Source organism: Gopherus evgoodei, unplaced genomic scaffold, assembly GCF_007399415.2.
Source record: "Gopherus evgoodei ecotype Sinaloan lineage unplaced genomic scaffold, rGopEvg1_v1.p scaffold_35_arrow_ctg1, whole genome shotgun sequence".
NCBI classification, from domain to species: Eukaryota; Metazoa; Chordata; order Testudines; family Testudinidae; genus Gopherus; species Gopherus evgoodei.
Window position 1 is genome coordinate 3,477,096 of NW_022060027.1, and position 22,078 is coordinate 3,499,173.

General features: G+C 58.6%; 1 protein-coding gene and 1 long non-coding RNA gene across 2 annotated transcripts in view; both read right to left on the bottom strand.

Moving 5' to 3' along the window:
- The window catches only part of LOC115641675 (immunoglobulin superfamily member 1-like), a 95,539-nt gene that overhangs the window by 20,526 nt on the left and 52,935 nt on the right, over positions 1-22,078 (bottom strand). The window contains exons 6-7 of the mRNA XM_030545004.1: positions 21,152-21,187; positions 20,117-20,410 (exon numbers count right to left, since the gene is read on the bottom strand). Of these exons, the coding sequence (XP_030400864.1) occupies positions 20,117-20,410; positions 21,152-21,187 (330 nt within the window). The remainder of the gene's footprint in view (positions 1-20,116; positions 20,411-21,151; positions 21,188-22,078) is intronic.
- Positions 1,255-2,392, bottom strand: LOC115641667. Its single transcript, XR_003998101.1, has 3 exons — positions 2,350-2,392; positions 2,155-2,190; positions 1,255-1,355 (listed from the first exon to the last, which is right to left on the bottom strand). It is a non-coding gene; the product is annotated as an uncharacterized LOC115641667 (long non-coding RNA).

A 22,078-nucleotide genomic window follows, 5' to 3' on the forward strand; every position in this document is an offset into this window, starting at 1 on the left:
CCTCCCCCTGGGGGCAGGGATCCCCCCTTCCTCTGTCCCAAATCTCCAGTGGTTGCTTCTCCCCCCGGCTGGGAACGCCATAATGTCTCCATCCCCACTCCCCAGCCAGGCGTCCCCTCTGCTGGGCCCAGGGCTTTACGCAGAAAGAACTCCGTGTCCGGGTACAAACCCTCCCCTGAGGGCTTGTCTACATCAGAAAGTTGCAGCGCTGGTGAGGGAGTTACAGCGCTGCAACTTAGGAGGTGTACACATCTGCAGGGCACCACCAGCGCTGCAACTCCCTGTTTGCAGCGCTGGCCGTACTCCCGTTTTGTCTCGGGTGTAGAGGATCCAGCGCTGGTGATCCAGCGCTGGTAATCAAGTATAGACACTTACCAGCGCTTTTCTTGACCTCCGTGAAATAAGCAGGTATCCCAGCATACCTTAGGAAGCCTCTGGTAATCAAGCTGGTCTCCTTCCCCGGCTTGCTCTCGCGTTCCCCGAACCCCGAGCAAGCAGGTCTCCTTCCCTGAGGTTGCTGGGTGGTTCCGGGAACGCGAGAGCAAACCGCGGCGAAGCTGGTCTCCTTTCCCGGTTTGCTCTCGCGTTCCCCGAGCAAGCAGGTCTCCTTCCCTGCGGTTTGCAGAGTGGTTCGGGGAACGCGAGAGCAAACCGTGGCGAAGCTGGTCTCCTTCCCTGGTTTGCTCTCGCGTTCCCCGAACAAGCAGGTCTCCTTCCCTGCGGTTTGCAGGGTGGTTCGGGGAACGCGAGAGCAAACTGCAGCGAAGCTGGTCTCCTTCCCTGGTTTGCTCTCGCGTTCCCCGAACAAGCAGGTCTCCTTCCCTGCGGTTTGCAGGGAGGTTCAGGGAACACGAGAGCAAACCGCGGCGAAGCTGGTCTCCTTTCCCGGTTTGCTCTCTCGTTCCCCGAACCCCCGAGCAAGCAGGTCTCCTTCCCTGCAGTTTGCAGGGGGGTTCGGGGAACACGAGAGCAAACCGCGGCGAAGCTGGTCTCCTTTCCCGGTTTGCTCTCTCGTTCCCGGAACCCCGAGCAAGCAGGTCTCCTTCCCTGCGGTTTGCTGGGTGGCTCCGGGAACGCGAGAGCAAACCGCAGCGAAGCTGGTCTCCTTTCCCAGTTTGCTCTCGCGTTCCCGGAATCCCCCTTGAAGCCGCCCAACAGCGCTGCAGTGTGGCCACATCTAACACCACTTGCAGCGCTGGTTGCTGTAAGTGTGGCCACTCTGCAGCGCTGGCCCTATACAGCTGTACTAATACAGCTGTAACAACCAGCGCTGCAAAATTTTAGATGTAGACATGGCCTGAGTGTCACCACCCTGCTGGGGCTCACCCAGATTGTGGGTTTGGGAAATTCTCATCCTGATGTCAAGAAAAGACAGGAGTTAAACAGGGGAGACACCCCACTCCTGCCTCCCTCCTGCCGCAATTCACTCCATCTGTCATTCAGTCTCTCTAGGAGTCTATCCCCTACCAGGGTTGGCACTGCCTGACCATGAGGCTCGGGGGCAGGGGGTTCACTCTGACGTTGTTCAGGACACGGCTGCATAAGAGATCACCTGGCCCCGCCAGCCCCCCCGAGGCCAGCTAGGGAGCCTGACTAGTGGGCCCCCTGCAGCTCTGCCCCCCACCCCGGGGTTGGAAATAGCATCTGTGACCACAGACTGTTGGAGTCGCACATGATTCACCTTTCCTCAGGCCAGGGAACGGGGGGCTGCGAGTGCAGGGGAGGGAGCTGTTGGGGGGTGGATCTGGGATTGGGGGCAGATCTGGGGGGTTCTCCCCATGGCTGCACTGACCAAGAACATTTCGGTTACCCCAAGGGGGATCTAGAGCCCAGAGACAGGCCCTGTTAGTGTTTGTTCGAGTGGAAATAAACCCACGTGCCGCCCCCGATCCTCACACCCTGGTGGGGGCAGAAGTTTGAACCCAGTGGATGGTTCCAATCCCAGCTGCTTTGCCAGAATCCGGGAGCCAGATTCGGCTCCTAGCCACACCATGGGTGCGCTGGGGGCACAGAAGAACGGGGTCGGGTCTGAGCTCCCAGGGGGAGTTTGGGTTGAGTTCTGGGGAAGGTTCAGGGCTCAGTTCCTCTTTTCCCCACCCCAGGCATCTTCCCCCATCCTTGATATTACCTTCCTCCCCACAGACTGATACTCACCTCCCCACACCCCACTGTGCCTGGCCAGCCAGCAGCCTAGAGAGGAGACAGCTCATTAGCGACCAGATCCCAGAGCAGCTGGGTCCTACACCCTGGTCTCAGACCCCCACCCCCCACATGGGCACACACCCTGGTCTCAGATCCTCCCCCCACCACCCTCGAAGGACACCAGCCCTGGCTGTCTCCGATACTCACCAAGGAGGAGGACGGTCAGAGCAGACACCATGATGGGGCAGTGGGGGCCCCTCAGCGCTGCCACCCACACCCCAGTGCTGAGCTCCACCCAGCCTGAGGCCCGAGTGCGAGGGGAATGAGGAACTGCGCCGGGGGCTGCAGCCCCAGGAAGCCCGTGATGCGCTCGGCCCCTTTCTTCCCCATCAGCTGGTTTCTCTGCAATCTGCAGCCCAAATCTACTGCGGTCAGAGCAAAGCCAGCTCCCTGCAATGCCCAGCAAACCACTTCCCCTTCTGCAGCTGGGCTCCCAGCCCCACAGACACCGAGCCTCAGCTCCTTAGTTCTTGGGACTGTATATACCCGTGGCTGGCCCCTACCTTGTTCATTTTATCTGGTCTGCCCTGGACACTGAGAGACTCACAGGCTGGTCTCTGATGCCTGGCACCGCAGGGCCTGAGTGCCACATAGCAAGGAGTCAACCTGCCGTCCCCCCTGGGTTCTGTGCACAGCACCACCACTGACTCAGGGCCGTCCTTAGACATAGGCAACATAGGCAGCTGCGTAGGGCACCTGAAAATTTGGGGCACCACTGGGTCTTGGTGTCCACCGCTTGTTTCCCTATCCCTGTTCTGACCCTTCCTGCAGGCTCCCACAGATGGCTGCTCTAGCCTGGTGAGCCTTCCTTGGGAGGGAATCTAGTAGTTAAAAGTGAAAAAACCTCCAGCCTGCCAGACCTATTAGCACAACATTGAAACTGTTAAAGAGACATTTAAGGGGTAATAAAGCCATTTAACAGGCATTTGCCAACCCCAAGGTATATACTGACAGGTTTCAGAGTGGTAGTCCTGTTAGGCCATGTCTACATCTAAAATTTTGCAGCGCTGGTTGTTACAGCTGTATCAGTACAGCTGTATAGGGCCAGCGCTGCAGAGTGGCCACACTTACAGCAACCAGCGCTGCAAGTGGTGTTAGATGTGGCCACACTGCAGCGCTGTTGGGCGGCTTCAAGGGGGGTTCCGGGAACGCGAGAGCAAACCGGGAAAGGAGACCAGCTTCGCTGCGGTTTGCTCTCGCGTTCCCGGAGCCACCCAGCAAACCGCAGGGAAGGAGACCTGCTTGCTCGGGGTTCCGGGAACGAGAGAGCAAACCGGGAAAGGAGACCAGCTTCGCCACGGTTTGCTCTCGCGTTCCCCGAACCACCCTGCAAACCGCAGGGAAGGAGACCTGCTTGCTCGGGGTTCCGGGAACGAGAGAGCAAACCGGGAAAGGAGACCAGCTTCGCCGCGGTTTGCTCTCGCGTTCCCCGAACCACCCTGCAAACCGCAGGGAAGGAGACCTGCTTGCTCGGGGTTCCGGGAACGAGAGAGCAAACCGGGAAAGGAGACCAGCTTGATTACCAGAGGCTTCCTCCTTCCACGGAGGTCAAGAAAAGCGCTGGTAAGTGTCTGCATTGGATTACCAGCACTGGATCACCAGCGCTGGATCCTCTACACCCGAGACAAAACGGGAGTACGGCCAGCGCTGCAAACAGGGAGTTGCAGCGCTGGTGGTGCCCTGCAGATGTGTACACCTCCTAAGTTGCAGCGCTGTAACTCCCTCACCAGCGCTGCAACTTTCTGATGTAGACAAGCCCTAGTCTGTATCAGCAAAAACAAAGACTAACAAATTATTTGGGCATAAGCTTTTGAGGACTAGAACCCATTTCATCAGATGCCCACGAAAGCTTATGCCCAAATAAATTTTTATACTGTCAGTTTCTGACTTTACTGACAAAAACAGTTGTGCATTAATGTAATATTTACACAGAACATGTCAGTCTACAGGACCTTAGTTTAAAATTTGCTTTAAAAATATTTCATTAGTGAGCTGGTGAAGATTATAAAATCACATTTCTAAAAAATGCTTGCATAGAGTTTTAGATGCACAATCATCTTTAGCCTTAAATGTGTGGCTCTTCAGACATAGTTTTTTAAATAAATCCTTCAAAAGACCTCCCTTATCTAAAATACACATTTTAATTACTATAGTTAAAAAAAAAGTGCTTCCAAGTCTTCCTGTCCTTTCTGTCCATCCCTTCACCACCACTCCCCACTGAAGAGAGCCCTTAAAGGGACAACAGTCCTTCCCTTCCAGATAGCGGGACAAAGAGTTCCCTTTCTTTACTTCTGACTATCCGACAAACTAGTTTTAAAAGAACCCGCCAGCAAAATCAGTACCTTAGTAAGACAAAATCCTTGTTATACCTAAAATCTTTGGAAACATATTTTTTTAAAGTTGGTGAAATTTCATAACCATGTCTCTTGTTATGGAGATCACACAAAGTAAATTACTGTTCCCTTTTTCTAAAAGCAATGAACATTGTTCTGAACACACTAAACCTCTCTGATTAATTTAAAAGAATGTCTTTGTTTCAGTGAGTTAAATATGTAGTAATCTGGAACGCGGGCTTAAGATTTGAGAACATTTAAAATATAAATTCAATTTAGAAATACCGATGAAGAAAATGTAAAACAGAGAAGAGCTGCATCACGTATTCCATTATATGTAATGTTGTATTCAGCAGGACAGCTGACTCACCCTTACTATGAAGTTTTTGCAAATAAATCTCTGACAAACTTCAGGGCATATCAAAAAACCTGTGACTGACATTTTTTATTCCCAAATTTTAGTGCTTTTAATTAGGTACTTTCTTCATGTCCATTCTGCATGAGGGAGAGTGCATGGAAGTCTCTGCGGGGAACTGTGACTCTCCGCCACCATGAGGCAGGCTGGGCATCTCATTATCCTTTGCTGTCAAGTCCCTCCTCCCCCTCCCCCACCAGGCTGTGAGCTTGGGATGCCATCCGGCATAGGGGCACCAGTTTAATAATACTGTGTAGGGCCCCATAAATCCTAAGGACAGCCCTGCACTGACTTGTAGGGCACGGTGGAAGTCTAACTATACATTGAGGTTTATAACCTTCAGCTCCCCCCCATCACCCCCTAACCGATGTGTTGTCTGGGAAAGGCCCCCCTGCTCTGCAGCTCTCCCTGGGGGCAGGGATCCCCCCTTCCTCTGCTCCAAATCTCCAGTGGCTGCTGCTCCCCCCTGGCTGGGGAACCCCCCAGTGACTCCATCCCCACTCCCCAGCCAGGCGTCTCCTCTGCTGGGCCCAGGGCTCAGGACAGGAACTGACTCTGAGTGTCCCATCGGTGCAGAGATCTCCTGTAGGTCTAGCTGGGTGCGGGGCTGGGAGCTGGGGTACTGAGCCGAGCCCCTCACCTGCTACAATTATCTCGACAGGGTCGCTCAGATGCGACCAGTGACTCTGATCCATGATGGAGTGATATTCACAGGGGTAGCTCCCTCCATCTTCCCGGCTGACACTGGGGATGGGAAATTCAGCCACGGTCCCATCAGGTACCAGCCACACCTGCAGGGTCGGGGGTCCAGTGTGACGAACTGGGAATGTTCTTAATGTTGCTCTAAATACTGTGCTGGTGCCTCAGTGTCCCCTAGGCAGTTCTTAATATCTAGGTGGTAGAATCAGGGTGTGTGATTGCTACAGAGCAAGGGGCCAGTGCACCTAAATGCCTGGTGCTCTGTCTACTAGCAACTGATGGCCTGGGCCCCTTCTCTGCAAAGGTGTCAAGCTGAAGGTGTTGGAGACAAAGGGATCAGGTGACCTCCTGGCCCGGGAAAGGAGCTGAGCAGAGAGGAGGGGCTGGAGGGGTTGTTAGTCTGGAGCTGGCTGGGGTCAAGGAGTGAAGTGCAGATGTGGGGGGTCTGGTTCACTGCCCCCCAGAATGGACCCGGCCGAGGGGTCCGGTTCACTGTATCTACAAGCTCTGTTTTAGACCCTGTTCCTGTCATCGAATAAACCTCTGTTTCACTGGCTGGCTGAGAGTCACGTCTGACTGCAAAGTGGGGGTGCAGGACCCGGTGGCTTCCCCAGGACCCCACTGAGGCGGGCTCGCTGTGGGAAGCGCATGGAGGGGCACAGGATGCTGAATGCTCCAAGGAGAGACCCAGGAGGTGAAGACGTGTGAGCTTCTTGCCCTGAACAAGTCTGCTCCAAGGGAGAGGAGGCTCCCCAAAGTCCTGACTGGCTTGGTGGGGAGCAGTTCCAGAGCATCGCCTGGTGACTCCGTGACAACTGGTGGCAGCAGTGGGATGTATTGCACCCCCTGAATGGCGCTGCTTGCAGTAAGTGACTGGGGAGCAGTAAAACAAAGGAGGGATAATGAAGACCAGGCGTGCATCAGGTACCAGCCACACCTGCAGGTTCGGGTGTCCAGCTTTACGTAGAACGAACTCCATACCCAGGTACTGACCCTCACAGCGGATGGTGACGCTTCCCCCGAGCACCACCACCCTGCCGGGGCTCCCCCAGATGGTGGGTTTGCGAAACTCATGCCCTGCTTTCAACAAGAGACAGGAGTTAAACAGGGGAGACACAGCCTCCCCCCCCGCCTCCCCTCCACCCCAATTCAGTCCATCCGTCATTCGGCCTCTCTAGGAGTCTGTCCCCTACCAGGGTTGGCACTGCCTGTCCATAGGGCTCAGAGGCAGGGGGTTCACCCATACGTAGCTGTGACGAAGTGGGGGATTTCCTTGTGTTTGCCTTGGTTTTCCAGTGGTTTGCACGCAGGGCGGGTGGGACTCTGTGTCCCTGAGTGTTACTGGTTTAACAAGATGATGGGAGAGGGAGTTTGTTTCCCGGAGAGGGAACTTGGGACCCCGGCCGACGGCCTGGAGGGTGGAAACCCCAGTGACTGGGGACCTGATGACTAGAGGACCCAGCTCAGGAGTCACAGCTGGTTCTGGCCGATGGGAGGACAATGGGCTGCGAAGAGAGGACTCCAGTGATCTGACCAGCCGGTTCCAGCCAGCGGGGGCCGAGGATAGAAGAGGGGAGAGGAGGCCCAGGGGACCCTGTTTACCTGCAGAGAAGACAACGGACAGAGGCAGGGCCTGGGGGAGGTGATCTCAGATGCCCAGTTGGGAAGCAGGGGGGGCTCTGGGCTGGAGAGGGGGAGCAGGCAGAGCCCACCTGGATGCAGGGAGACTGGGATGTGCTGTGCTGAGGGAAGCCAGGCCTGAGGCTTTGAGAGTTTCCTGTGCTGGGTTCAACGCTCAATAAACTCTCCTGTTTTACGCTGGCTGAGAGTCGCTCCGGGCTAGAGAACAGGGTCGCATCATCCCCCTTGCTCTGGCCCAGCTTCCCAGGAAACTTAAACCACCTCTGCCGTGACTCAGCATCATCGTTACTGTCAGTCCCAGGGAAGGGGGCTTGTGGCTGGGGCCGGTGCCGGCTCGGCAGCCCCTGGGCCCTGACTCCTCTGTGCCTCCCCAATGCAGGGGCAGCTGGGGGAGCATCCCCTGGGAAAGACCCCTGCTCTGCAGCTCCCTCTGGGGGCAGGGATCCCCCGACCCCCAGCCCTGAACCTCCAGAAGCTGCTGCTCCCCCCTGGCTGGGGAACCCCCCAGCGACACTGTCCCTGCTCCCTGGCCAGGCCAGTCCTAGGGCTCTGGGCAGAGTCTGGCTCTGAGCATCCTATCAGGTGCTAAACATCTGAGGGTGCAGCTGGGAGTGGAGACACCAAGCTGGGCCCCTCACCTGCTACCACTAGCTCCATGGGGTCGCTGGGGTCCGACACGGCGAACGGCTCTGATTTGCTGTGATGGGAGCAGCTGTAGCTCAGGTGGAAAATGACGTCCCTCTTTATTCAGCACGAACGGCACACCCCGGCGCTGCCCCCAATACTGGATGGTCACGGCTGCCCCCAGGGAGACCCCCCGCTGGGGCTCAGCAGGGAGATGCTGGGTTTGGGGTAGTTGGGCTCTGCAGTGGGAAGCAGACAGGTCGTGAGACACAGGCCCCGTCACTCACTCCTGGGGCCCGTCCTCACCACGTGGCCTCAGTGCGGGATTGTCACGGACTCACAGATCCTGCCCGCTCTTGGCTCCGTGCGGTCCATGGAGGGACCCCCCTTCAGTGCGACAGCCCTTCTTGGGGGTCCACCCTCTCTTGGGGGCTAAGCCCCTCCACCTCCTTGAGCCGCACCTCTCTGAGCCTTAGCACGTCTGTTTCTCGGCATGGGCCCCTCAGGGAGTCCACTCGCTCTGGACCCCTGGGGCCTCCAGCCCCCGAAGGGGATGATGCAACCCTGTTCTCTAGCCCGGAGCGACTCTCAGCCAGTGTAAAACAGGAGGGTTTATTGAGGGCTGAACCCAGCACAGGAAACTCTCAGGGTCTCAGGCCTGGCCTCCCCCAGCCCAGCACATCCCAGTCTCCCCTGCATCCAGGTGGGCTCTGCCTGCTCCCCCTCTCCAGTCCAGAGCCCAACTGCTTCCCAGCTGGGCATCTGAGATCACCTCCCCCAAGCCCTACCTCCATCCATTGTCTTCTATGCAGGCAAACAGGATCGTACCCCAGGTCTCCTGTGCCTCCTCTCCTCTCTTCTGTCCTCTGGCCCCTCTGGCCAGAACCAGCTGGTTAGGTCACGGGGTCCTCTCTTCGCAGCCCATTGTCCTCCCCCTGGCCAGAACCGGCTTCGGCTCCTGAGCTGGGCCTTCAGGCCACCAGGTCACCAGTCGCTGGGGTATCCATCCTCCAGGCCATTGGTCGGGGTCCCAAGTTCCCTCTCCGGTCCTCGGTAACAACAAACTCCCTCTCCCCTCACCTTGTTAAACCAGTAACACCGTGGGAAACTGAGTCCCAACCCTTCTGCATGCAAACCATTGGAAAAACAAGGAAAAAACAAGAAAATCCCCCATTTCCGTCACACCATTTAGCCCAGTATCCTGTCCTCTGACAGTGGCCAGTGCCAGATGCCTCAGAGGGAATGAACAGAACAGGGAATCATCAAGTGAGCCATCGCCTGGTGCCCATTCCCAGCTTCTGGCAAACAGGCTAGGGACACTCAGAGCATGGTGTTGCATCCCTCCCCATCCTGGCTAACAGCCACTGATGGACCTAACCTCCACTTACTTATCGAGATCTTTTTTTAACCCTGTTATAGTTTTGGCCTTCACAGCATCCCCTGGCAACAAGTTCCGTGGGTTGAGTTTAGGTTGCGTGAAGAAGTTCTTTTTGTTTTTTTTTAAGATCTGCTGCCTATTAATTTCCTTGGGTGACCACTCGTTCTTGTGTTATGTGAAGGAGTAAATAATACGTCCTTATTCACTTTCTTCACACCAGTCATGATTTTATAGACCTCTATCATATCTCCCCTTAGACGTTGTCACAGAGTCCCCAGGTGATGCTCTGGAACTGCTCCCCACAAAGCCAGTCCGGACTTTGGGGAGCCTCCTCTCCCTTGGAGCAGACTTGTTCAGGGCAAGAAGCTCACACGTCTTCACCTCCTGGGTCTCTCCTTGGAGCATTCAGCATCCTCTGCCCCTCCACGTGCTTTGCACAGCGAGCCTGCCCCAGAGGGGTCCTGGGGGAGCCACAGGGTCCTGCACCCCCACTTCACAGTCAGACGTGACTCTCAGCCAGCCAGTAAAACAGAGGTTTATTTGATGACAGGAACACGGTCTAAAACAGAGCTTGTAGGTACAGAGAACCGGACCCCTCAGCCGGGTTCGTTCTGGGTGGCGGTGAACCAGACCCCTACGTCTGCACTTCACTCTTTGTCCCCAGCCAGCTCCAGACTAACAACCCCTCCATCCCCTCCTCCTCTGCTCAGTTCCTTTACTGGGCCAGGAGGTCACCTGATCTCTTTGTCTTCAACACCTTCAGCTGGCACCTTTGCAGGGGAGGGGCCCAGGCCATCAGTTGCTAGGAGACAGAGTGCCAGGCATTTAGGTGCACTGGCCCTTTGCTCTGCAGCAATCACACACCCTGATCCCACCACCTAGATACTTAAGAACTGCCTAGGGGACACTGAGGCACCAACACCGTATTCAGAGAAAACATTACGAACATTCCCAGTTCGTCCCAGTCATTTTAATCTCTCCTCCTGTTTCATGCCCCTAATCATTTTAGTTGCCCATCTCTGTACCTTTCCAATTCCAATATATCTTTTTTGGGATGGGGTGACCGGGTCTGCAAGCAGTGTTCAAGATGTGAGTGCACCGTGGATTTATATAGTGGCTCTGCGATATTTTCTGTCCTGTTATCTGTCCCTTTCCTAATGGTTCTTAACCTTCTGTTCCGCTTTTTCACTGCCGCTGCACACTGAGTGGATGCGAACCGTCACGTCAGAGAACCATCCACAATGACTCCAATCTCTCTTTCTTGAGTGGTAACAGCTATTTTAGACTCCATCATTTTGTATGTAGAGCTGAGATTATGCTTTCCAATGTGCATTACTTTGCATTGATCAACACTGAATTTCATCTGCCTTTTTGTTGCCCAGTCTAGACGAGCCAGACTCACCCCTGCAGCGCCTCCTGCTGGTTATCCTGGGAATAAGCTCAATCCAGACCAGAGCGCCCTCTGCAGGCCAGTGATCTGCCTTCCAGCTACTGGCCCCCCGTGTCCCTCCCAGGACACCGGTGCCAATCACTGTCAAAGCCAATTTTAGAAGTACTTAATGAGGCTGTTAAGAATGCTGGAGACACACCACAGTTTGTGTGAACAAACATGAGTTTATGAGTTTGTCAATTTAACAAAGAAATTGATATCTACCGGGCTTGTTATCCCAAGGGGAGTCTCTGTCATGCTTCAAACCAAACGCACTGCTTCCGGTAGAATAAACAAACAGATTTATTAATTACAAAAGATGGATTTTCAGTGATTATAAATCAAAACACAAGAAGTCAGATTTGGTCAAATGAAATAAAAGCAAAACGCATTCTAAGCTGATTTTAACACTGTCAGCGCCCGTACAAACTTAGATGCATCTCACCCTAGGCTGCCTGGTTGCCCTTTCCCAGGCTCTCCCCTCCAATCAGTGCTTTAGTTGCTTGGTGGTGGTGTCTGTAGATGGAGGTGGAAGAGAGAGGAAGAGCCTGGCAAACCTCTCTCCCTCTTACCATGTCCTTTCTTCCCTCTTGGCTGTGCCCCCCTTCAGGGTCAGGTGAGCATTACCTCATCCCAAACTGACCAAGGGAAGGGGGTGACTCGCTGGAGAGGCCAACAGATCCTTTGTTGCTGCCTTGGCCAGTGTCCTTTGTTCCTGTGAGGCTGGGCTGGGTTTGTCCCACACATGCCCTGTTGAGGTGTGAACTGCCCCTCTGCTTCTGCAGAGTTTTTGCCTGGGCTTGTTCTAAGCATGAAGACACATTTTCAGCCTCATAACTATATACGTGAAATTACAACCTCTAACATCACTATCACCAACCACAATGCTCAGTGTATCAGGAGCCTTCCAAGGACACTCGACATGACAAACTTTGCATTGGATCCCACACAATCATATTATGAGGATGAACATGGGGGTGCTGGGTGTTCCCTGGAGGTACAGAGTGTCACAGGCGGGGACTATCAGGCTCAGGGGGGCTCTTTAAGCAGGAGTTAAGGGAAACGGAGGCAATGGGGAGACAGCCGATGTCTGAGTGCCCAGGGGCAGGCGGACGTGGGTCAGTTGTGTCTCTCCAGGCCGATCTGTGGGTCCAAAGGCTGCAGGGGCCAGGATCTCAGGAGGAGGGGAGCATCTCATGCAGGGCCCCTGATCTCGGGAGGGGAGGGAGAGGAGCATATCATGCAGGGGCCAGGATGGTGGAGCTTATGGGACTCCTCCGCACACCGCTGAACGGCAACAAACCTTTGTTCACTGGAAAACAGCCCCCCTCCACCTTCTGTAGGGGGGATTCAGAACTGCCCAGCTCTGTGTCCTAGCCCCTGCACTGCTCCCAGCAAGTGATGATTCCCACGTAGCCCCAGGGGTCCTTGTGGGGAAGCCCCAAGGGAGGGATAAGCTGTAGGGCTCTCCCTGTGCCCATGTTGTCTGGCCCGGGGTCCCAAGGAGGGGAACATTGGGGTCAGACAATCTCTCGTATGGGCATCGCCCAGGGATCACTTCCTCTTTGCCCCACCCCCCCATGGCGATGGATCCCTCAGCACAGCGGGGAAGGGACAACTCCATGGAGGGGATGTAAACAGCTGGCGCCAATTGGTCACAGGCACCAGACCCTTCTACAGCTTCACCCAGTCAGGCCGTGAACCCCGGGGTCCTGCCCAAGCAATGCCCCTCCCCAGAGGGGCTGCAACCCAGCACTGGGCGAGGGGTCCCTGTATAACCAATGCCCCACTCCAGACGTGGCCGTTTCCCAGTGCCGGCTGAGGGGTCCCTGTATAACCAGCCCCCACACCCCACCCCATCTGCCCCAGGTGTTACATACATTCCTGGCACGGGGGGCTGTGGGGTGCCCAGGTTGGGGTGGTTTGTGATTCCGTGTTTATTACAAATCTGGAGATTAACAGGATGCAAAATAACATAAATAGCTTGGCGCATCCCCTCCTGGTGCTGAGCCCCCCACACCGGCCCCTACATGTGGGCCTGGGCAGGGCAGGGGAATAGCAGCTCAATGAAAAGGGGCTGCAGCAGTGGGAGGGCAGCGTCCCCCCTAATTCTTCCCTAGATGCAGAGTTCTCAGGGCTGGTGCTGTAGGAGGGTGAGTCTGTGACCCCCTGAGGGCCGGCGCACCATGGCTGCAGGGGGCTCTCACTGTGGGATCCCCCGGCTCACGTTGATCGCAGCGTACATGCTGGGCTGGGTGGGCTTGGGGGCAGCGGCCGGGCCCCCCTGCTTGGCCTGCAGCGTCCGGCCATCCAGCTCAGCGTAGGCGAGTCCATCGGCATCGGGCTCCTGGGGCTGGGAGGGGAGAGAGTCACTGGGGTGTGTGTGTGTGCGTGAATCCACCAACACACACACACACACACACACACACACACACACACACACACACACACACAGAGCTGGTGATCCCATAAGCCCACCCCCCATCCCCACAACCCAGCCCCCACCACAAACCACTGAGTGTGCCAGGAAAGGCTGGGGGTTGGGGGGAAGGTGTGAGGGGGCTTCTGGGGCTCATGTGGGTCACGGTTCGGGGTCAGGCCCCATGGGGGAACAGGGGACACTTACCAAGGTCTGCGGCTCTTTCCCTTCGTCGATGGAGGCGTCTGCGGAACAGAGACACCCGCTGAGCTGCACCCCCAGCTGGCCCAGAGCAGAATCCCACACCCAGGTCTGACCCCCCCATCCATCCATAGAGCTCAGAGCCTGGCACAGCCACCCCCCCAGCCTACAGCATGGGCCAGGGTCATTAGCCCCATGTTACAGAGAGGAAAACTGAGGCACAGAGATGTCTGGGGGGTTACAGCTGGGGCAGGAGGCTGGGAGTCAGAACTCCTGTGTTTTCACCTTGGCTTGGGAGGGGAGTAGGGACTAGCAGTTAGAGCAGGGGGCCAGGAGCCAGGAGTGGATGTGGAACTAGAGCGGGAAGGGAGGTTGGCCCCAGGGAGCTCCTGGGAGTCCAACACACTCAGCTGACACCAGCTACCTCTGGGGCCCTCTCCTTAGTCCCTCCCAGCAGCAGCTGTAAATCGGACCCTGTCCCATGTGGGTGGAGCCCCCACAAGCCCCTCCCCTCCCCAGGGGTCCTGCCCCACCCTGGTACCCCCTTCGGTGTGCTACTCACAGGTGGAGTCTTGCTGAGCTGGCGCCTTTAATGCTCCAATAGGGATGGTGCTAAAAGAGAAAATTCCCTTGTAAACGTCATATCCCCCCACCCATGGGGAGACTCCCCAACACACCCAGAGAGCCCCCCATCCTGCCTCACACTGAACACAGTTCCATAAGCCTCCTGCTCCAACCCCCAGACCCCACCCCACCTCGCTCTAACCACTAGACCCCGCTCTCCTCCCCAAGGTGGGACAGAACCCAGGAGCCCTGTGACCCAGGCAGGTTGATCAGGAGGGGGAGGATCCAGGTTCCTACCTGCTCGGTCTCGATGTGGATCCTTTTCCTGCAGAGGGACACAAACCAGAACCCCCCATGAGCCGATCGGGATCCCCCGGTCCCAGCACCCGGCCACTCTCCCCCCAGGGCAGCAGGGATGGAGGGCAGTGCAACACCAGAGCATGCACCAGGGGGAGGGGCAGATTAACTTGGGGGGCTTTTCCTGTCCCCAATCCTCCCTCATTAGTGACTCATTATAACGAACCTGATCCATAGGTCGGCTCCCCTGGCACCCCACGTACCAGAGAGGCACGGTGCCGATGGCTCTTTATACAGGGACCCCTCAGCCGGTGCCGAGATGCGGCTCCTCTGGGACGGGAGTGTGGGACAGCTGTGTGTGTAGGGTACAGGGATTACCCAGGCAGCAGAACCCCCTGCTGAGCCCCCCCTCCTTGGCTTCCCAGGCACAGTCCCCCATCCCAGCTGTGACCTCATCCCGCCCTGCTTAGCAGCAGGTTTAACTCTTCCCTCGCTGGGCGGGGCACTCACTGGCCCGGGTTTTTCTGAAGCAGACGAAGGCCACGGGGAGGAGGAGGAGAAGCAGGAGGAGGCCGACGGCTCCCGCGCTTGCCCCGGCGATGATGGGGCTGGTCAGACCTGGAGGTGCCGGCGGTTCCGATCTGTCTGGGAAACAACAGCAGCCGTGAGTGCCGGGGGCAGCTTGTCCATTCCCCCCCAGCCCCTCCCACCCCAGGCAACACCCAAGGGGCTGGGACACCGCAGGGCACAGCCAGGAGAAAATTCTATGGGGTGGATGTAGGGGGGCCCCAGGGCATCAAGTGAGGTCACAGCCAGCAAGATTTGGGGGATTTGTAGCACGAGGGGCCACTGGGCTGCAGGGCGTAGGGGGCTCAGTAGGGGGCGCTCTCCATCAGTCAGAGGTGACCCCATTGCCCCAGCACGGAGCTAGGGGCACTGTGTGATCCAGCCTGGCCGTCATTTCCAAGGGATTTCACCCCCTTCCTCATGGCCACACCGGCTTAGGTCAAGGGGCCCATCTAGCCCGGTATCCCGCCTCCCATGCTGGCTGCTCCTGGCTGCTTTGCAGGGAGCTCCAGGGCACCCGCGCCCCCTGCGGCCACTGATGGGCCCAGATGCTCCCAGAGGAAGCCTCCAGCTGCCCCGTTAGCGGTGGGTTCGTGTCAGAGCAGGAGGCTTTGCTCCCCTCCCAAATCCATCAGCAGGGGGCGGGTCACTGCCCCTGAGAACAGCCTCCGTCCCTCCCCCCGGGCAACCATTGGGGGAAACTGCCCCTGCCCTGTAGTCTGTGACTCAATAGATTCCCCCTCCCCCCCGGCTCTGGGCTGCCCAGGCAGGCGGGAGTCGGCGCCGCTCCAGGCTGGGTCGGGTCGGTTCCCCCTGCGGGAATAGAACCAGCATCTGTCTGGGTGAGGGGAGGGGCTGAAACATGGACTTAGAGATCGGCCCCCCCCACCCTCCGTGACCAGTGGTGGATCGGCCACAGAGCCCTAGCCAAGTGCGGGGCCCCAGAGCTCTGGCCGCCGGGCGAGCAGGGTGGGAGAAGCCCCAGCACCCAGACCCTGGTCCCCCGCAGGAGCCGGGGGTAGGGGAAGCCTTAGCAACGGGATCTCCGGGCTGGGGGACTCTCGCTCCTCGCTGTGCCCCAGGGGCCGAGGCCGGGGACAGAGCTTCTCCTGTTTTGGGGCTGAAGTGGGGAGATGGGGGTGCGAAGAAAGTAGCAAACGGGTTGCAGGGCTGCAGTGGGGGGGACAGAACGGGGCAGGACTGTGGGTGGAATAGGGGCGGGGCACCAGGAAGGGGCAGAAAGGGGCGGGGCCATGGGTGGCATAGGGGCGGGGCCCCAGGAAAGGGGCAACAAGGCGTAGGGCCCTGGGTGGGGCCACAGGCCGAGGAGGTGGAATAGGAGAGGGATGCGGGTGGAGTGGGGGAGGGATCCCCCTTGCTCTGGCCCAGGGCCCCAGGAAACCTTAATCCACCTCAGCCCGTGACTCAGCATCGATCGTCACTGTCAGTCCGGGGAGGGGGGTTTGTGGCTGGGGGCGGGGCCGGCTCGGTAGCTCCTGGGCCTTGACTCCTCTATGCGTCCCCAGTGCAGGTGCAGCTGGGGGAGCATCCCCTGGGAAAGGCCCCTGCTCTGCAGCTCCCCCCGGGGCAGGGATCCCCCCTCCCCCAGCCCTGAACCTCCAGAAGCTGCTGCTCCCCCCTGGCTGGGGAACCCCCCAGTGACTCTGTCCCCATTCCCCGGCCGGGCGTCCCCTCTGCGTGGTCAGGGCTCAGGGCAGAGCCTGGCCCTGAGCGTCCCATTGGCACCGAACCCCCATGAGGGTCTGGCTGGGGGTGGGGCTGGGAACAGGGACGCCGAGCCGGGCCCCTCACCTCTCACCACCAGCTCCATGGGGTCGCTGGGGTACGACACGGCGAACGGCTCCGATCTGCTGTGATAGGAGCAGCTGTAGTTCCCGCCGTGCTCCCGGCTCACGTTGCTGATGCGAAACACAACCTCCGACCCGTCCGAATCCACAGGTGGGAAATGACGTCGCTGTTTATTCAGCACGAACCGCACGCCCCGGAGCTTTCCCCAACACCGGACACTCACGGCTCCCCCCAGGGAGACTCCCCCAGCTGGGGCTCAGCAGGGAGATGCTGGGTTTGGGGTAGCTGGGCTCTGCAGTGGGAAGCAGACAGGCCGTGAGACGTAGACCCCATCACTCACTCCTGTGGCCCGTCCTCACCCTGCAGCCTCAGTGGTGGGTCAGACCCCGCGGCCCTGGGGACGGGCTCCTGGATGCCTTTCCACAGGGGCCAGAGTTTCCTCTGAGCACTGCTCCCCGGCAAGTGACAGGCCAGGCCAGTCTCCAGAGTCCATTCACTCCCTGGCTTCTCTGCTGGGAGGGCTGGGAGCCAGGACTCCTTGGTTCTGTCCCCGGCTCTGGGAGGGGAGTGGGGTCTAGTGGGGAGAGCAGGGAGGATGGGGGCCAGGACTCCTGGGTTCTGTGCACATGGGGGACATTCAGTGGGGCTGTTTTGGTTGGGTATGTCCCAGTACCAAGGGGAGGGGTCGATGGGCAATCAGGAGCCTGAGACTGACAGTCCCCAGGTACAATGGGGAGAGGCCAATTCTCCAGGTCACCCTGATTGACAGGGTGGGCAGCCTAATCAGGGAGTCAGGAGCCGAGAGGTTCCTATCCCATGTGAGTTGGAATTGCCTGGGGCAGACAGAGTGGGGCAGAGCTGAGCTGAGAGCAGAGCTGGAGTCCCAAAGCCAGAGCACAGCCCAGGGAGAGCAGACCTGCCCTGGGAGCAGAGCTGCAGCAACCAGAGCCAGAGGGGCCAGAGAAGCAGCCCAGGGAGCTGGAGGCAGAGCCGCAGCAGCAGCAGAGTGGAGCTGGGGCTGGGGCTGGGGCTGGAGCTGGGGCTGGGGCTGGAGCTGGAGCAGTCCGGAGCCGGGGGCAGTGAGCAGCTGGGGAGTGCGAGGGGGGACCCTGGGCAGTGGGCCCAGCACAGGGAGACGCCCCCAGCCACGACACCCTGCAGGCCAGACTTGGAGGGGGATCGTAACCCCGACAGGGCAGGGGCAACGCTGGGAAGAAGGGTCTTGACACCCAGAGCCTAAGGGCTTGTCTACATCAGAAAGTTGCAGCGCTGGTGAGGGAGTTACAGCGCTGCAACTTTGAAGGTGTACACATCTGCAGGGCATCACCAGCGCTGCAACTCCCTGTTTGCAGCGCTGGCCGTACTCCCGTTTTGTCTCGGGTGTAGAGGATCCAGCGCTGGTGATCCAGCGCTGGTAATCCAATGTAGACACTTACCAGCGCTTTTCTTGACCTCCGTGGAAGGAGGAAGCCTCTGGTAATCAAGCTGGTCTCCTTCCCCAGCTTGCTCTCGCGTTCCCGGAACCCCGAGCAAGCAGGTCTCCTTCCCTGCGGTTTGCAGGGGGGTTCGGGAACGCGAGAGCAAACCGGGAAAGGAGACCAGCTTTGCCGCGGTTTGCTCTCCCGTTCCCCGAGCAAGCAGGTCTCCTTCCCTGCGGTTTGCAGGGGGTTCGGGAACGCGAGAGCAAACCGCGGCGAAGCGGGTCTCCTTTCCCAGTTTGCTCTCTAGTTCCCGGAGCCCCGAGCAAGCAGGTCTCCTTCCCTGCGGTTTGCTGGGTGGCTCCGGGAACGCGAGAGCAAACCGGGAAAGGAGACCAGCTTCGCCGCGGTTTGCTCTCCCGTTCCCCGAGCAAGCAGGTCTCCTTCCCTGCGGTTTGCAGGGGGTTCGGGAACGCGAGAGCAAACCGCGGCGAAGCTGGTCTCCTTTCCCGGTTTGCTCTCTAGTTCCCGGAGCCCCGAGCAAGCAGGTCTCCTTCCCTGCGGTTTGCAGGGTGGCTCCGGGAACGCGAGAGCAAACCGGGAAAGGAGACCAGCTTCGCCGCGGTTTGCTCTCCCGTTCCCCGAGCAAGCAGGTCTCCTTCCCTGCGGTTTGCAGGGTGGCTCCGGGAACGCGAGAGCAAACCGCGGCGAAGCGGGTCTCCTTTCCCGGTTTGCTCTCTAGTTCCCGGAGCCCCGAGCAAGCAGGTCTCCTTCCCTGCGGTTTGCTGGGTGGCTCCGGGAACGCGAGAGCAAACCGGGAAAGGAGACCAGCTTCGCCGCGGTTTGCTCTCCCGGAACCCCGAGCAAGCAGGTCTCCTTCCCTGCGGTTTGCTGGGTGGCTCCGGGAACGCGAGAGCAAACCGCGGGGAAGCTGGTCTCCTTTCCTGGTTTGCTCTCTCGTTCCCCGAACCCCGAGCAAGCTGGTCTCCTTCCCTGCGGTTTGCAGAGGGGTTCGGGGAAACGCGAGAGCAAACCGCGGCGAAGCGGGTCTCCTTTCCCTGTTTGCTCTCTCCTTCCCCGAACCCCCCCTTGAAGCCGCCCAACAGCGCTGCAGTGTGGCCACATCTAACACCACTTGCAGCGCTGGTTGCTGTAAGTGTGGCCACTCTGCAGCGCTGGCCCTATACAGCTGTACTAATACAGCTGTAACTACCAGCGCTGCAAAATTTTAGATGTAGACATGGCCTGAGAGTGTGTGGCGGCCACCACCAGAGCGAGTGTCCGACCCGCCGCATGCCTGCAGCACAGGCAGGGCCTGAGAAGGGGCCTGGGATGTGTGAGGAACAGACTGAACTGCCCTGACATCCCAGAGGCACTGGGTGTGATGTCCCCGTGCCAGAGAGCAGGGTGATGGGTTTCCCTCTAACCTTTCCCATTTTTTTCCTTATTTTTTTTAAATTGTTGAATAAATCATATGTGCTCTGAACTCTTTGTACTGATCAGTGGGTCAGGGAAGTGCCCCGGAGTGGGGACACCCTCGCCCCTGTCCTAAGTGACCACGACAAGACTGGGGGTCGAGCCCCCAGGGATCCGGGGCCCAGCCTTGCCGAGGTTACGAGGACTCTGCCGCACGGGAGGGAGGAAGGGGAGCCCTTAAGGTCGGGCAGGCCTCTGCGTAAAGGGAGTGGGAGGGAGGACTCAGATCCTTTCTCTAGCCAATCCCACCGGGGCGGGTATAAGCCAGGAAAGTTCTCCACAATAGCGGGACCCTTCCCCCGCTTACACACAGCACCACCACTGACTTGTAGGGGACTGTGCAAGTCTCTACTATACACTGACGTTTATAACCTTCAGCTCCACCCATCACCCCCTAACTGATGTGTGGCCTGGGAAAGGCCCCTCTGCTCTGCAGCTCCCTCTGGGGGCAGGGATCCCCCCTTCCTCTGCCCTGAATCTCCAGCGGCTGCTTCTCCCCGCTGGCTGGGGAACCCCCCAGTGACTCTGTCCCCTCTGCTGGGCTCAGGGCAGAGCCTGGCTCCGAGCGTCCCATCGGTGCAGACCCCTTGAGGATCTGGCTGGGTGTGGGGCTGGGAGCCGGGCCACTGAGCCAGGCCCCTCACCTGCTACAATGATCTCGACGGGGTCACTGAGATACGACCAGCGATTCTGATCCGTTATGGAGTGATATTCGCAGGTGTAGCTCCCTCCATCTTCCCGGCCGACACTGGGGATGGGAAATTCAGCCGCGGTCCCATCACGCACCGTCCACCCCTGCGGGTTCGAGTGTCCAGGTTTATGCAGAACGAACTCCATGCCCGGGTACTGACCCTCACAGCGGATGGTGACGCTTCCCCCGAGCGCCACCACCCTGCTGGGGCTCACCCAGATGGTGGGTTTGGGGTATTCACGCCCTGCTTCCAACAAGAGACAGGAGTTAAACAGGGGAGACACAGCCCCCCCCACCTCCCCTCTGCCCCAATTCAGTCCATCTGTCATTCGGCCTCTCTAGGAGTCTGTCCCCTACCAGGGTTGGCACTGCCTGCCCATGGGGCTCGGGGACAGGGGGTTCACCCAGACATAGCTCAGGACCCAGCTGCATGAGAGATCACCTGCCCCACTCCCAGCCTCTCCTGATGCCAGCCAGGGAGCCTGACCAGTGGGCCCCCTGCAGCTCTGCCCCCCACCCCAGGGTTGGAAATAGAGTCACACAAGACCCACCTTTGCCCAGGCCTTGAGAACGGGGGGCTGTGAGTGCAGGGGAGGGAGCTTTTGGGGGTGAATCTGGGGGTTTCTCCCGCACGGCTGCACTGAACGGGAATGTTTCGGTTCCCCAAGGGGATCTAGAGCCCGTGGACGGGCCTTGTTAGCCTTTGCACGAGCTGAAATAAATCCACGCGCTGCCCGCCCCACCCCAGTCCTCACAGCCTGGGGGGCAAGGACATTGAACCAGGGGACAGTTCCCAGCTGCTTTGTCAGCCCCCAGGAGCCAGAGTCAGCTCCTAGTTACTCCCTGGTGGAGTGGGGCGGGGAAGAGAAGAATGGGGCCAGGTCTGAGCTCACAGGGGAAGTTTGGATTGAGTTTTGGGGAAGGTTCAGGGCTCAGTTCCCCTCCCCCGGCCTTGATGTTACCCTCTGCCCCACAAACTGATACTCACTTCCCCACACTCCGCTGTGCCCAGCCAGCCAGCAGCCTGGAGAGGAAACGGCTGGTTAGTGACCAGATCCCAGAGCAACTGGATCCAACCCCCAGATCCCCGCCCCCCTGGACACACATGCCCTGGCTGTCCCAATACTTACTGAGGAGGACGGTCAGAGCAGACGCCATTATGGGCCAGTGGGGGGGGGCTCGTCAAAACAGCCACCCACACCCCAGTGCTGAGCTCCACCCAGCCTGAGGCCCGAGTGCGAGGGGAATGAGGAACTGCGCCGGGGGCTGCAGCTCCAGGAAGCCCATGATGCACTCGGCCCCTTTCTTCCCCATCAGGTGGTTTCTTTGCAATCTCCAGCCCAAAACTACCGTGGTCAAAGCAAAGCCAGATCCCTGCAACGCCCAGCAAACCACATCCCCTCCTGCAGCTGCCTGGTCCCCCCCTCTTGCCCCGCATCACCTCCCAGCCCCACATGTGAGCTGCCCTGTCCAGGGACCATCTGGAAATGGGGGAGTCTCAGGAGGTGTCAAGAGGTGCCCAGGTTGCCCTGACCTTTTCCAACAGGCCCGTGTAGCCTCCCTGGAGCAGCAGCTCAGAGCAGAGGAGGGCACCCACAAACAGTGCCCGCCACGGAGAGACCCTCTCCCATGGAACGGGACAGAAATTTCTTCCTGACCCATCTGGGCCCAGCACCCGCCCTGGAGCATGAGGATGGAGGGGCCTGGACAACCTCCTTCTCAGGTAATGTCGCTGCAGATGCTGTTCTTAGCCGAGTGGTGTGGCACAGAGACAGGATGAGGGGTGGGAGTTGTGGTTTGTGGCCCTCGTGAGCGGAGGAAGGAGGGATAAATGTAGATCCCGAGTTGTTAAAGGAGCAGTGGATAAATCCACAAAAGGCGAAGTCTGCCCAGAGCCAGCGCTCGCTTGGTGTTT